Below are 14,738 nucleotides of genomic sequence, written 5' to 3'. Positions count from 1 at the left end.
TCCTTAGCACCTGGGCTGTTTGTTCTGGGTGTTAGGATGGGGGAGAAAGCCTCTACTCTGACCCCAGAGGAGCTAACCAGAGGGCAGCAATCGTGAGCTCCATCATTCTGAAGTGAAAGAACGCAGCCAGGCAGACCAAAAAAGACCAATCCAAGAACTCGGATTAGCTGAGGAACGACATAATTACTCCATGCCACAATCATCCATTGCTCGGACACAGCCCTCGCCTCCACCCAAACCTGCATTTTCTTACCCATTCTCTGCCACAGGGATTTAATTTCTTATCATCATTGTTATGCTTCCTCTTCAAGCCCATTCACTCAATGCATCTGGCGCAGCCATTAAATGGAGCTTGGGGAAGCTCGGGTAGAGGCCAGGCAAACAAATTATAGAAACAATTGTGCCCTCCTCTCTTTTTCCATCTTCTGGATAGTGTATTTCCTGCTTTAAGTGTATATAGTGAAAGCTGAATAATGCTGGTAATCTGTTTTGAAAAAGTAAAATGTAACCTATGCATTGATGTCAGAAAATAAAAGCTGTACGTATTTGGTTAAAGGTCATGGGGACCCTATGCTGAACTATGATTGGATCCTGCAGCTGTCTTCTGATTGGGCACAAACCCTTTTTCTGCTATTATAATGACTCTGGTTTATAGAGAGCCTGTCAGGCTTCTTTGCATGCTTCAAATGTGTTGTCATTAACTCCTCTTACATTGAGATCACTGACCCTTTTGTCAGGGAGAGAACAGCTATCTTCTAGGTTTAAGGAAACCTTTTAATCATATTTGAGCCATCTCCAGACTGTAAATCTACTGTTTTTATCATAGCTTCAGAGATCCCACGAAATGTGATCTATAAGAGAATAATTTTTCCCCTTTGCTGTTTTTGGTGTTTTTCAACAATTGAACAGGATTAGCATACCTCATAAATGGAAAATCCTACCTCCTATACCCCCCCCCCACATCTATAGTACCAGAATCCAACCAGTTCCAGTATCCAGTAGTGCTAAAAAAAGAAGCTATAGTTCTGACAATAAACACAAGCAAGAGTTTGTTCATTTTTAGTTGGAAAATTGGAACCCTCTTCATACATAAAAAATAAGGAAAACACAACCCTACCATTTTTATGCTTTATGAATCACCTTTTGTGCCAGAGCTGTTGCAGAAATTATTCTGACCTTCAGGTAGACCCAAAAAAGAAAAAAAAAGAAAAAAAGAAAAAGAAAAAAGGCAAGCAGTAGCCAAACTTCTTAGGAATAAAGACAGCTTATCTCCCCATGTGATATATGGCTTTTTTAAGAAAAGAGAAATAAGAATATAGTTGGAAATATAGGAAACTGTCTTGTACTGTGTCTGATGCCTGGTTCATTTAGTTTACTACCACTGATTGGAGATGATTTCTGTCTGAAACCCTGGAGAGTCACTGCCAGTCTCACCTGGAGATGTCAGGGATTGACCCTGAAACTTTTACATACCAAGTATGTGTTTTACCATTGAGGTATGATCCTTCTCCCAGAATATACTTTCCTATAAATTTTTCATGAGCCCTAACATACAACCAAGTAGACATTAGAGCACATATTTGAGCCCTTTTTCAGTAGGTAATTTTGACGAGGTTTTTGGTTTTCTAATGCTGTGTCTCCCTGGTAAGGCAATGGAATTGTGCATCTATCCTGGCCAGTAAATAAAATCAATGCCATTTGCTTCCAAGTGTGATATCACTACCCCAGTCTGTAGATATTAGTGTGCAGCAGATTATATTTATATACAGTGTGCAAGGATTTCTGCATATTCATCCATGCAGGAGATTATCAGAACTACTCATCCCCATCCACCTACAGAAAAGGTGGCATAAGTTTAGAAGGGCAGAGTTCAAAGCATTTGAGAAACACTGTGACATCATAAATAAATTTAATTAATAATAATAAGCAATTTCTGAAAATGCACCACAAGGCACACACAAACTAAGAGCATAAGAAGAGCGCAGGTGGATCAGACTGTAAAGTCCATTTAGTCCAGCCTTTTGTTTCCTAGGGTGGCTGATCAGCTGCAAACATGCAGGAACATGAAAGCCATAGGCTTCTTCCACTATGGCTTTCCAGCACCTGGTACACATAAGTGCGCTCTTTCTGAACCTATTGCATATAACTATCATATGGGCCATTGATTAACTTGCCTTCCATGAATTTGTCTAATCTCTTGTGAGAGCCATCTAAGCTAGTTAGAAGGACCTTCAGCCCCACGGAGCTGGTGAAATACCAGATAAGTGAATTGCCTAAGATCCAGAGGTGTTAAATGCACTTGTCTGGATGGTTTTGCAACCTCTTTCCCCTTTCCAGAAGTGCCTTTGAATTTCTTGACCCTTTCTGCAAAGTTTGATGTGTTCTAATTTATTCCAATAATTATAAGGAAAATGCAAAGCAGTTTGCTTTCAGAAACAACAGCAGAGAAAAGCAGAGAAACAAAAACAGAGAAGGGCAGCAAAGAATCAGGACAACTTGTGTTTAAACTGCATACACAGCCTGCAGAATATCCCATAAGAGTAGGGCCATTTGAAGCAGACAGTAGCATTTCCGGATGCTCCTCAAGAGAATTGAATAAGTCATTTTATTTTTCTTCCTTGGTGACAGTACCAGTGTGATTCCTCAAGCGCTGGCTGTTTACTTGTCCAAATTCTGTTTCATTCATAGGCTTGAGGAATTTTAAATGATTCGGCGAGATTTCCCTCCAGGAGGTTATAGTGTGACCTCCTACAGGGAAACTGGGTTTGCAGTCCTGACCCCTGGGCAGCGGTAGCAGCCAGCTATCTACATCGCAAAACCCTGCCACCAAATGGCACGAGTTAACAGAAAAAAACGAGCCCTGAAGTCTCCAGAATCCAGAAATCGGGTTCCAGTGTTGAAAGCCATACCAGAGGTAGCAAATCTGATTCCAGCTCCTCCTCTTACATAGAATAGCATTCTCCCTCCCTCTCCCTCACCCCCTTCAGTTTTGCATAGAGACCTTTCTCAGCTGGCATGACTGTTGGGGCTGATTGTATGCACCTTGAATGGAGCCCCCTAGCTTTACTTATTTACTCTCTTCTTATCCTGCTTTCCAGACAATGACTGTCTTCCACAGTGGCTCATATCAACACACACAGAGACAGAGACAGAGGCCCTGCCACCAGGCTTGCAAACTAGAAAGATCAGACGCACACAAAAAGGGGAGAGAAAGGAAAAAGAAGAGGGAGATCTTCAAGGCAGGAACAAAGTGCTGGGCATTTTTATCCAGTTTGGCCCAGCTTGGTCTTCCTTTGTTGGTGGCTCTTGTGTGAATAGCCATTGGTGGCTCTTGTTCCATTGGCCAATAGATGGAGCCAGAGGGTTCTTTCCCTTTGCTTCTCAGGTCTCTGGGCCAGAGGGAGTTTGAGCAGAGTATTATTTCAGGCAGGGAGGGGAGAAGTGGGTTCCTTTGTCTCAATATTATTCTTGGGAGGCAGAAGGCGTAGCTTCCCAGCAGCCTTAGTTTTCCTGGCTGATGGCAGGAGCCAGAGGGTGCTCCTCTCATGGTGTCTTGTCCCAGGGCAACTGTCAGTTGGAGCTGATGGTTCTTTTCAGCTTGATGCTCCACTCCCTCCACCCGTTCACAGGGTCTGTGATCTTACATTGTCCAGAATTTTTTTTGTTTTCGTTACTGGCCTCCTGCTCTGGACAGTGCTAACTGCTACACCTGCTGTAGGACAGAAGCAGGAGCGCGGCTTCTTCAGCCAGAAGAGTGTGCAGCACAGTGGAGAATGTTAAGCATACTGCTCAGCTGTTCCCAGGCGCTCTGTTATTGACAGGGTAATGATGGGCCTGATCAGCGGGGCTGCAGAAGTGGGCTGGATTTACACACAGGAGCTGAATATACAGCGTTCGTGACACAGAGCTCTCTATTCAGTGAGAGGACAAGCTCTGTAAAACGCTCTTCAGATTAAAAGCGCTACTATATAAGTATATGTTTCTCTTTCTTCCTTAATTGCTGGATGTACCGTGTACTAAAACGTTTGTATTTTTGGCAAGGTGCACTATTCTGTGTTTGGTTCCCATAGGTGACTCTTAAGAAGAGATAATGTTTCCCCAGGATTCTTTTCTGAGCTCATTTTGTTTTTAAATTATGCTTATGCTTTACAGGGTATAATGTGGCACGGTATAATGAATAGGTTGGGATTTGGTGGGAATTGTTTGCCCAAAGTGTTTCATTGATGCCCAGAGCTAAGGGTGGGAGAATGCATTGCCTTGGCAAATGAAGATTCAGAATCCAAGTTGTCAAGATGACTTGAGTGTAGGGAAGGGCATTTGTGGAGGGAGCTGGTAGACGGGAAGGAGAGGTGCTTTGCTTCTCAGGTGGCAGAAATACTTTAAACTCCATGGGATGCATTTGCAGGAGAAATTGGTAGACAGGAGAAAGTTAAGCACCCCCCCTACCCCAAATTCCGTCCTGGATGTGTTCCTTCAAGAGGAAGACACAAGATTGGAAACCCTATCTTCTCATGGCGTTGTTGTAGCACCACAAATGTTTCCCCATGAAGACAGACACAGAAAGAACATTAGACTATAAAAAGAAGCCTGCTAGGTCAGATCAAAGCTCCATCTAGTGCAACGTTCTGCTTCCCACAGTGGCCAATCAGATCCTTCCAGGAAGCCTACAAGCACAACATAATAGCCAATAGCTGTCTCCAGTTGCTGCTCCTAGCTACTGTACATTACATTCACAATGTGGCTAGGAATCAAAATTTAGTTTTTTAAAAAATTAACTGGAAAAGGGGTGGGGATAATAGTCCACAGTACAGTGGTGCCTCGCAAGATGAAATTAATTAGTTCTGCGAGTTTTTTCGTCTTGCGAATTTTTCGTCTTGCGAAGCACGGTTTCCCATAGGGTATTAACGGTTTTAAGAAAAAGGAAACAAACTTGCAAGACGTTTTCGTTTTTTGTCTTGCGAAGCAAGCCCATAGGGAAATTCGTCTTGCAAAGCAACTCAAAAAACGAAAAACTCTTTCGTCTTGCGCGTTTTTCGTCTTGCGAGGCATTCGTCTTGCGAGGTACCACTGTATCACATTCTGCAAGAATTAGCATTGGATGGGAGGAACACTCTCGTTGCTTATAAACATTGTTAACATATTGTGTAGTTATACCCTTGGAGGCCTGCCATCTCTGCACCTACAGCTGTTGTGACTAAGGGTGGTATTCAACTAAGTTTTACTCAGAGTACACCTAATGAAATTAAGGCAGGGCCATTAATTTCAGTGGGTCAACTCTGAGTAAAATGTAGCTGAATACCATCCTAATGGTTCCCTGGGGCTTTCAGGATCTCATGGCAGGTGAAAATGGTGGGTTTCTACATTCAGAGGCAAGAAATTTATGGATCTGCTCTAAAATTGCCATAATTTCAACTATTTTCCTTTGTGAAGATGGGAAGTTAAGACTTGATCAGGGAGCATTCATTTAAAAGGGAAGAGGTTAGGGGTTTGAAGGAAGATATATGGAATTCTGATGTATCGTGGTGGAGAGAACTCAGGAATGTAGTCATGTTGGAAGTCTAGATCAGGGATATGGGATGTTGATGGACTTGGACTCCCATCAACTCCAGCCAACATGACCAACTATCAGGAAATATGAGAATTGTAGTCCAGGAACATCTAGAGAGCCTTGAGTTTCTTATTCCTGGTCAAGATTCATCCCTGCATTTTCTCCTGGCAGAAATCCCTTTTATATCTTTGAACCTACTTGGTTTGAAAGATGTTCCTGTTAGAGGCAGGAAAGAGAAGAGACAATGGGTGCCCCTAATAATTACTTAGTTAGATACAGGACTTTTGAGCTCTCCCTGGTCCCTGTTCTGATGTGCCCAGTTGTGCAAGTTCAACCTCTCCTCCGGCATTTGTTTCTGGCCAGAGCCACTAATGTTTCTCTTTCTCCTTTTTTTCACCCCTGTATGTTTCCACAGGAATCCTCCGACAGCACAAACACCACCATAGAGGATGAGGACACAAAAGGTAACAGACTTGAGGGGTCAGTCAGAAGTTTCATGCCATATAAATCTGGCAAAGCAAACCCACCTGTACACTCCTGAGAATTTGTGTCCTTGAGAAGCCATATGGATGCACTTGGAAGAAATGAGTGAATGTGGCCTTGGATAGGAGCATAAGGACCTTCTGGCACAAGGGAACACAAGCAGATGAAGGATTCTATGGACTTTAAGGCCAAATGTAGTATTTGCATATAGTATTTGCAAAGCCTGCTCTAGATTTGGAAGGGCTTTGGGTAATTTACGTTGATGGGTCCCCCTAGGCTGTGGTAGTGCCAGCAGCATTGGTGTGTGTGTGTGTGTGGAGGTGTTGTGGGAAAATAAAATGAAGGCTCACAAACCCAGCTGTTGTGGAGACATCAGAGCTGGTTGGGTCCTTCCTGGTCACCAGCAACTCCCCTGGGATGCCCGTCCCTGATGCTGGCAATGACTGTGTGATTGATTTCCTGGGAGATACAGGACAAATAGTTCCCAGTTGATGTTGGTACTGAGTCTTGCGAGAACTTTCTCTTACTTGAGCTCTGATAGGGAATCCAAATTGCTTTGCCCCCCCGCTTGAGTGTAAAATAATACACTGAATGTTTCTAGCTTCACCTCTCCACTGGATCTCCTTAGGGAGAATTTCTAGTTATACACTGGAGAGCAAATAAAATAAAAGGGATGGGAACCTATCTCACTTTGGCAGAAGACAAGTTTTGCATACAGATCTTTCAAGGCTCCATATCCAGTTGAATGATCTCAGCTGCTAGAGCTGAGGAAGATGTTTCAGTTCTTGTTTTTGGATGTGTGATATATCTAGATCAACAGAAAGGAGCTCCATGCCTCTTTGAGCTGCCTGAAGGTAAAGCAAAAGATGCAGAGATTACATGGAGCTCATCAGTCATCTTTGGCTAAAAATGTGAAGTTGTGAGCAGGTGGGGGGGGGAGGAAAATTTATGTGTAGAACCTCACCCCACCCCCCAAAAAAGAAAAAGAAAAACTGAGGTCCAGCATGAAACAATTAGAAAGTTGGTGGCAAGCATAGGAGCCAACTCCTAGGGGCTGTGGGGACTTTGCCCCCCAATAAAATATTTTAGAAGGCTCCCCGCAAAAACTTTATGGGCACTGCCATTCAAATAGTGTGTGTGTACCAGGTCATCTTATCAATTATGTGGGGTGAGACTTACCTGGTCCCCCACAAAGGTTGGCACACTTGGTTGCGAAGAATTCATTATAAAATACATTTCAAAAGTAGCAGTGACATTTCTCCTAATTAGAATCATGGAATCATAGAGTTGGAAGGGACCCTGAGGGTCTTAACGCCCTGCAATGCAGGAATCTCAATTACAGTAAAGCATCCGTGACAGATGGCCATCCTTCCTATGCTAGGTGTCCTTCCTGTGCGGAAGTGAAGGAGAAACCAGGGCCAGTCAAACCATTAGGCATAAACATGTTTTGAGGCAGGGAGCAGCAGTGAGGTGCTGGAAGACAAAGTTCTATGCACCATGAAACCTGCCCTGCCAGATACACTGCCCTGTTGCCAGTGTAGAAGTAACATTTGACTGCCAGTCCAGGCAGCTTCTTACATGGAATTGTGGTGAGGGGTACCATCTTGTCCTTTACCCGAGGCTGCAAAATGTCTTGGACATGATGCAGAGGCAATGCCTCTGCTAAGATGGCCTCTGCCGTCTACAATTTATATACCATACACCAGGCATAGGCAAACTCGGCCATCCAGATGTTTTGGGACTACAGCTCCCATCATCCCTAGCTAACAGGACCATTGGTCATGGATGGGAGTTGTAGTCCCAAAACATCTGGAGGGCCGAGTTTGCCTATGCCTGCCATACACACATGCCCAGGTGGGGTGTTTTTAATCGTATTTCTCTTGGTTTAGTGTATCTGTGTGGGGTTTGTTGCCTGTCTGTTGGGTTGTAAGTCACTTTGGGTTGCCCAGGACAAGACAAAACCAACTGACAAATTGGGAAATAATTCACATGCTGCCCAATTGATTTGCGGCCTTTTCAGTTGGTTAAATGTTTTTAATCTACCCAGTTAACTGGTTGAAAGTTTGCACAGCCCAAATTATAAGTCCTCAAGATACCTTTGTATTCTGAAGATTTGTTTTCTGTTGTTGTTGGGTTTGTTTTGTTATTTTTATTTTTTTTGCTGTAATTGAACCCAAAGCTAGCATGAACAGTACGGTTCCATTCTAGTGAACAGCAAATCTGGCAGATGATCTCAGGGTGATTTGCAGTCGATTGGCAGGACTTTCTGACTCCTAGTTATTTTACAGTGCTTACAGCAAAATAACTTCTCCCATCTAACACAGTCAGCTGAAAAGAAGAAAACTAGGCAGGAGTGGATTTTGTTGTGAAAGTAATGTAAGCTCAGTTCAGTTCAGGTACTGGAAACAAACTCCTAGGTTCCGAATGTGATCAGAATTTTTTCATTCTAAGTGTATGTCTTTTGCACTTGGCTCTGGTTGGAAGATCTTGAAGTTCTACAAAGTGCAAAATAGATCAAACAAGCCTGAAGTCTGCCTCATTCCTGCTTTGAGAGTGCCACTGAAGCAGTGTACAGTCAGAGATGTGTGTCCCAAGATCCCTTGCAGCAACATTGGTCAATAGCCTTCACTTTTTCAGACCCAGAAAGCTTTAAAGCAACATGCAACACACGTAGATACATTTTCTCTTTGCAACTTTCTTTCATTTTAAAATGAAAACCAAACAGATTCTAGCCTCAGCTCCAGTATGCATGGTCAACTTTAGATTGGGCAATACCCACTTCTAGGGTTTGGCCCACCTGTGGAAGACCCATGTTGTAGAAGAGGCTGGGACACATTTTTCACATTATGTAATGCAGTTCCATGAATGTGTGTAAGCAAAATGTGTAAGTTTAGCCATGGGAGGCAGAGCAAATATTGATGCAGATGTTTATTGTTCCTCTTTGGTGGGGTTACAGAGTATTGTAAAGTGAGCGAACTCAAGTGTTTCCTGTTACTCTGGATACTTTTGTCTTGGAAGCAACAGGAAGTTGGGTTTGTTCTGCTCAGGGCTGGGTAATGGGTGTGTGGGCTTTGTAATCCTATGCATGTATGCCCAGAAGTAAATCCCACTGAGTTCAGTAGGAGGTCCTTCCATGTGTGCCTTTGTACCTAAACTGCATTTTTTGTTTTGAAGGATATCCTCTTTAAGTTATTATAGTGTAACTCTTGGGTCCTGGAAAACACTCCTGGGGAGGGGACTTGTTTTCTTTTGACTGGCGGGGGACATTAATTAAATAAGTGCTGCACACAGTTTTTGTAACAGGTTGCATCTAATTCTCTCGGCAACATTACCTGGGAGTAGGTCGACCAGACTGGTCTTGTATTGTCTGTAAGAGTGACTTTAAAGACTGCCTCCACTTTAAGCTGACAACTGGCTTAGTGGTGCTGGAAAGAATGGGATGCAAACAGCCTTGTAATCTAGCACACGAGTGGGCAGGCGTTAGATCAGGAGCTTACTGATAGATCACTTATGTGTTTTGCAGTAGATCAGCAATGACTGTATGGCTCACAATTATTTAACAAAAGCAACAATGAAAAAGGCTCCTCCTACCCCCCCCCAAAAAAATTAGGCTGCTTGTGGGAGGAAAATACATGAATCCTTGTGAACCCACATGTGTGGTGAACAACAAAAGAATTGGCTGGGTTCTTGGATTCAAAATGTGGAGCTAACACAAGAGAGCCCCAGTAGCAGCATTTCAAACTCACAAAAAACAGCAGCACAGTGGAACATTAGGAATATAGGTTGTTAGACTTTTCTTACCCCGTTTACAACACTCCCCTCTTTCTACCCCTTTTGCAAGGAACAGACCACTCCCCGCTAAGCAAGTTTTAAAAGATTTACTTACAGATTCATAGATCTGATACATGTGTTGTTCCATGCGGCTGCAAGGAGAAATACAGGTAGAATACTCCGGTGTATAAAGTGCAGAATATATTTCCAGACGCTCTGGAGTGAGCAAACACATGTCTTTCTTCATTACATGGTGCACGGGGGCGGGGAACAGGAGAGCGTTTTTATGCGTGAGGACTGCAAACTCAGTTTTCATACTGAAAAAATTGCTTGGCTGAGCTTGTGCTTAGAGGCACGCTGCTCCACAATTCTAAGAGTATGTTTCCACACCCCACCATCCAAAGCTGCCATTTTGCACCTGGTTCTCAGTGGTGGATCTTCGTATGCTAGTAAAAAAAGCACACACCAAGCAGATTACACAAGGTTGAATTTGCCCACCCAATTTGGCACTCACACCAGGCCGCAAGAATGTTGCAAACGTGGCACGAGGATAGAGTTGTATCCTATCAGCATCTCTCTTGAATATGCAATGTTCTGAAGATACAACTTTGGCCCTACTCAAAGGAAGCCAAGCTGGGAGGTCAAGTGAGGGGGGATGGAGTTGGGGTAAAGGATTGACAGGGAACAAACCAGCTGAAGCAAACAGATAGTGGAAATCCTCTAGTTAGATGATGCCCTGCCTCCTCTGTGTGTTTTTCTCCTCTTTTAGATTCAATTTTGCCATCCTCTTCTCTTTCTCTGCCGATGTATATTTTGCTTTCCCATTCTCTCTTTTCTCCCATCAGAGCCGCCATTTTTCTTTGGAACTTTTTATTTCTCGCTTTATGGTGTTTGTTTTTCCTTTCCCCCTCCCTCTCTTTTTTCCTCTCTTACCCATTCACATCAGTTAAGGCTGCTGATAATGAGCTTGTAAAAAGCCAGTTGAATCCAGGATCTGTCCCTGAACTTCCTCCCAGTCTGCAGACTTCTCCGATACCATCTGCTGCTGCTGCTGTTGCTGCTGCTTGTAAGTCAGAAAGTCCCTGTGCTCCTTTCCCCAACTTTCCACTCAACTGTTGTTGACCTGTCAGTAAATGCCCCAAGACCAGTAAATGCCCCACCCATAGGTCCAGTTCAGATGTAATTTTAAGCTGTGATTTTAAGTAAACCTGCATGAGCCTCAGGTTTACACACACACACACACACACACACACACAAAAACACAAACACACACACTCTTACTTCCCCTCTGCTTGTCTTTCACGCACCAGAGGGAGGAGATTGAAAGCATCAGTTCTGGATTTAAAACTAATTGTAGCTACCAGTGATGCTGCAGCTCAGGAAACTATGGTGTGTGGTTTTTTTAAAAAAACTGTTATTTGAGAACAAGCCAGGATCTGAAACTGTGGTTCATAGTGTAAATAAACCATAGTTTCATCTGAATTCAGATGCCATGGGGGACTAAGGTTAGTTTAAAATTGAAAGTAGAAAGGTTTGATATTCTCCTCTAGCATGCAGAAGAGGTTGGGGTATGCATGAGCTCCGCGGAGGCACTTGCAGACATTATCACATAGTGGGAACCAGTGGTTTCGCACAACATCTGAACAAGTCATAGGTCTGTCTGTTCTGACAGTGTGGATAAACATTTAGTAAGTGTATGACACTAGTAGCTATAAATAAATGTAAATATAATAACACAATTTGTGTGTTTGTTGAGGAGGGGGTGCTAGATAGTATCTGATGGACACCTTTTCCACCTAATGTTTCCATTTCCTAACCCATGTTCCTGGGTTTGTTCATTCTTCTGTTCTTGTTCCATTATACTTGGTTTCTCTTCCTTCTCTACCTCCCTGCCTTTTCTGTCCTGTCTTTTCTGTCCTGCCTCAGTACCCAAGCTGACTGATGTATTAGGCATGGTGAAAAAGGGATCAGGGGCCCCAGAAGCTGAAGAGTCAAAGACTTTGGTCTCTCCACCCTGCATATCTCCAGCTGTTGCAAACCCTCTACCTCCCCAGTGTAAGTAGCAAGACGGTCTGGGTTTGCAGCACTGGGGGGTTAATTTGGCACAAAATCCCAGAGGGCCTTCATGGTCTCAATAGAATAGGATTGCCATATTTCAAAAGTAAAAATCAGGACACACGAACAGTTGTTGAGCTTTTTCAGACAACCCTCAAAGTTGCTGAGCTTTTTATAGTAAAAGCTACAAGAGTTTTGGAGCTTTTAAAGATATTTTTGGCACAATTTAACCCCATTGCCGGTTTTCCAGGACATTTGCTTGATTTCCGGAAAAATAATCCAGGACACCATTTTTTGAGGTGAATTCGAGGACATGTCCTGGAAAATCAGGACGGATGGCAGCCCTGCCGTAGAGCCTTTCATTAGTTAAACACAACTTCGAATGAAAATACTTTCAAATTTCTTTTTTTAAAATATCTATCTATCTATATCTATATATATATCCATTTATATCCTGTCCTTTCTTTCATCCTGGAACTCAAAGTGTATGCCTGGGGTCCTCAAGAATTTCCCCATCCAGGCACTTTAGCAAGGTGGTGGGCTTCAGGTGCCATCAGACCATGGCCTGGCAATGATAAGGCTACATATCTCCCTCTGGGATGTCCCATTGATGCGGGGGCCACCACTGAAAAGGACTTGCCTCAGTGTCGAGGGAACAGAGAAGAAACATGACAATGTATGGTCCATGGTCTGCTGTGTTTTACTCTTTCCTGCTAACGCTGGATCTTCACACAGCAGGGTTGGAATGGCCATAGAGAAGGCTTGTGTGAGCTGGGAGTAAAACATATTAGGGATCTCTTTTTTTGAAAAAAAAACATGGGTCTTTGCTCCCACACAAAATATTTGAGGAGACCACTGGGCAAATGAAGCTCCAAATTTGTGAATACTAGAAGGAACCCCAAAGCCTTCCTTGCATGCTGTCTTACTTTGATTCCATTCTCTAGCATGGCTTTCTGGTACTTTTCATTTTAAAATTGGGTTTCTTTCCCTGTCTCGCCCTCTCTGCTCCCATCTGTTCCTCTCTCAGCTGCAAAGCTTTCTGATGTATTAGGCATGGTGAAACGGGGCTCTGGGCCACCAGAAGCAGAAGAAGCAAACCCTTCCATCACTTTGCCCTTCCCTCCTTCCGTTGTTGCAAATCCTGTTCCTCTCCAGTGTAAGTAGCATGCGGCACCAGGGACTGCCAAACAGAACTGCTGCTGAGGAGTCTTTCTAGCCATAAAGTAAGGCAGCTGCCCTACTCAGTGTTGCAGGGTCCCTTCCTCGTCCTGAGTTTTGTGCTGCCTAAGGGGTTGACCGGAGTTGTTGTAGTAGTAGTAATAATAATTTATTATTTATACCCTGCCCATCTGGCTGGGCTTCCCCAGCCACTCTGGGCGGCTTCCCAAAAAATATTAAAATACTGTAATACATCAAACATTAAAAGCTTCCCTAAGCAGGGTGGCCTTCAGATGTCTTCTAAAGGTCTGGTAGTTGTTCTTCTCTTTGACATCTGGTGGGAGGGCGTTCCACAGGGAGGGCGCCACTACCGAGAAGGCCCTCTGCCTGGTTCCCTGTAGCTTTGCTTCTCGAGGCAAGCGAACTGCCAGAAGGCCCTTGGCGCTGGACCTCAGTGTCCGGGTAGAGCGATGGGGGTGGAGACGGTCCTTCAGAAATACTGGACCGAGGCCGATTAGGGCTTTAAAGGTCAGCACCAACACTCTGAATTGTGCTTGGAAACATACTGGGAGCCAACGTAGGTCTTTCAAGAATGGTGTTATGTGGTCTCAGCGGCCACTCCCAGTCACCAGTCTAGCTGCCGCGTTCTGGATTAGTTGCAGTAGTCCAAACCATCTAAAAGGCACCAGGTTGCAAAAGGGCTGTGTACGCCAGAGATCAGCAACCTTATCAAAGGATGGGCCGATCGACGTTCTGTCTGTCAGAGGATGGGCCGGAGCGTGTGCGCATGCGCTCTCTTTTGGGTCAGAGGAGTGTGCGTGCACACATGCTATTTCCGGTGCTCCTCCGACCCAGAAGTGCACCGGAAATGGCGTGTGCGCATGCACACAGGTACTTCTCCGTCCCACATGTGTGCGCACATGCTATTTCCTGCACACATCTGGGTTGGAGGAGCGCCCGTGCACAGGTGCCATCAACCTGGAAGTCGGTCCCCGCGCTACACCGGTAAGGGCGGCGGGGGTCGCCATGGGCCGGTTACACAAGCCTCGTGGGTCCATGGGCCTTAGGTTGTCCGACCCCTGGTGTATGCAATCAGAAAAGAGGACTGTAGTGTTAAGACATGGTTGTATCAGGCTTGATACCCTGAATAAGCAACTCCATACAGTGGTACCTCGGGTTAAGTACTTAATTCGTTCTGGTGGTCCGTACTTAACCTGAAACTGTTCTTAACCTGAAGACCACTTTAGCTAATGGGGCCTCCTGCTGCTGCCATGCTGCCGGAGCCCTATTTCTGTTCTCAACCTGAAGCAAAGTTCTTAACCTGAAGCACTATTTCTGGGTTAGCGGAGTCTGTAACCTGAAGCATATGTAACCTGAAGCGTATGTAACCCGAGGTACCACTGTATTTACATAACTAGGAATCGCAACATTATTTTGCTCTTACATTTTTGCTTTCTAACCCAAGTCATTCTTGGGATAATCTGGGTAATCCCAAATAATTCTGTACTCTGCTTGTCCCATCGTTCTGGCCAAGGCAACATTTCCCCCCATGATGGCAGAGAAAGAAGAACCAACAGCCCCTGAATAACCAAGGGATCTTTAGTGTCTCAGGAACTTTATGAACATCTGAACAAATGTAGACACTGATGCAAGCTACGTGAAAAGTCCCTCCCCCAAGCAGATTCCTTTCTCTAAACTCCCTCCTCCTTGTTCTTTATTGTGT

At 44.2% G+C, this 14,738-nt stretch overlaps 1 protein-coding gene across 17 annotated transcripts in view; it reads left to right on the top strand.

Annotated features, from left to right (window-relative positions):
* CAMK2B (calcium/calmodulin dependent protein kinase II beta) overlaps positions 1-14,738 on the top strand; it is a 201,372-nt gene that overhangs the window by 170,213 nt on the left and 16,421 nt on the right. For 9 of the 17 annotated variants that reach the window (XM_082200341.1, XM_082200339.1, XM_082200338.1 and 6 more), the window contains 4 exons: positions 5,964-6,012; positions 10,749-10,868; positions 11,729-11,857; positions 12,885-13,013. In XM_082200341.1, coding sequence (XP_082056467.1) covers positions 5,964-6,012; positions 10,749-10,868; positions 11,729-11,857; positions 12,885-13,013 — 427 coding nt within the window. The remainder of the gene's footprint in view (positions 1-5,963; positions 6,013-10,748; positions 10,869-11,728; positions 11,858-12,884; positions 13,014-14,738) is intronic. The other 8 variants (XM_082200335.1, XM_082200334.1, XM_082200332.1 and 5 more) reach the window with 2 other exon arrangements.

The sequence above is a fragment of the Podarcis vaucheri genome, assembly GCF_965113315.1.
Source record: "Podarcis vaucheri genome assembly, chromosome: 15".
NCBI lineage: Eukaryota > Metazoa > Chordata > Lepidosauria > Squamata > Lacertidae > Podarcis > Podarcis vaucheri.
The sequence above is the reverse complement of the archived record's forward strand: the minus strand, read 5'-3'. Positions and strand labels throughout refer to the sequence as shown.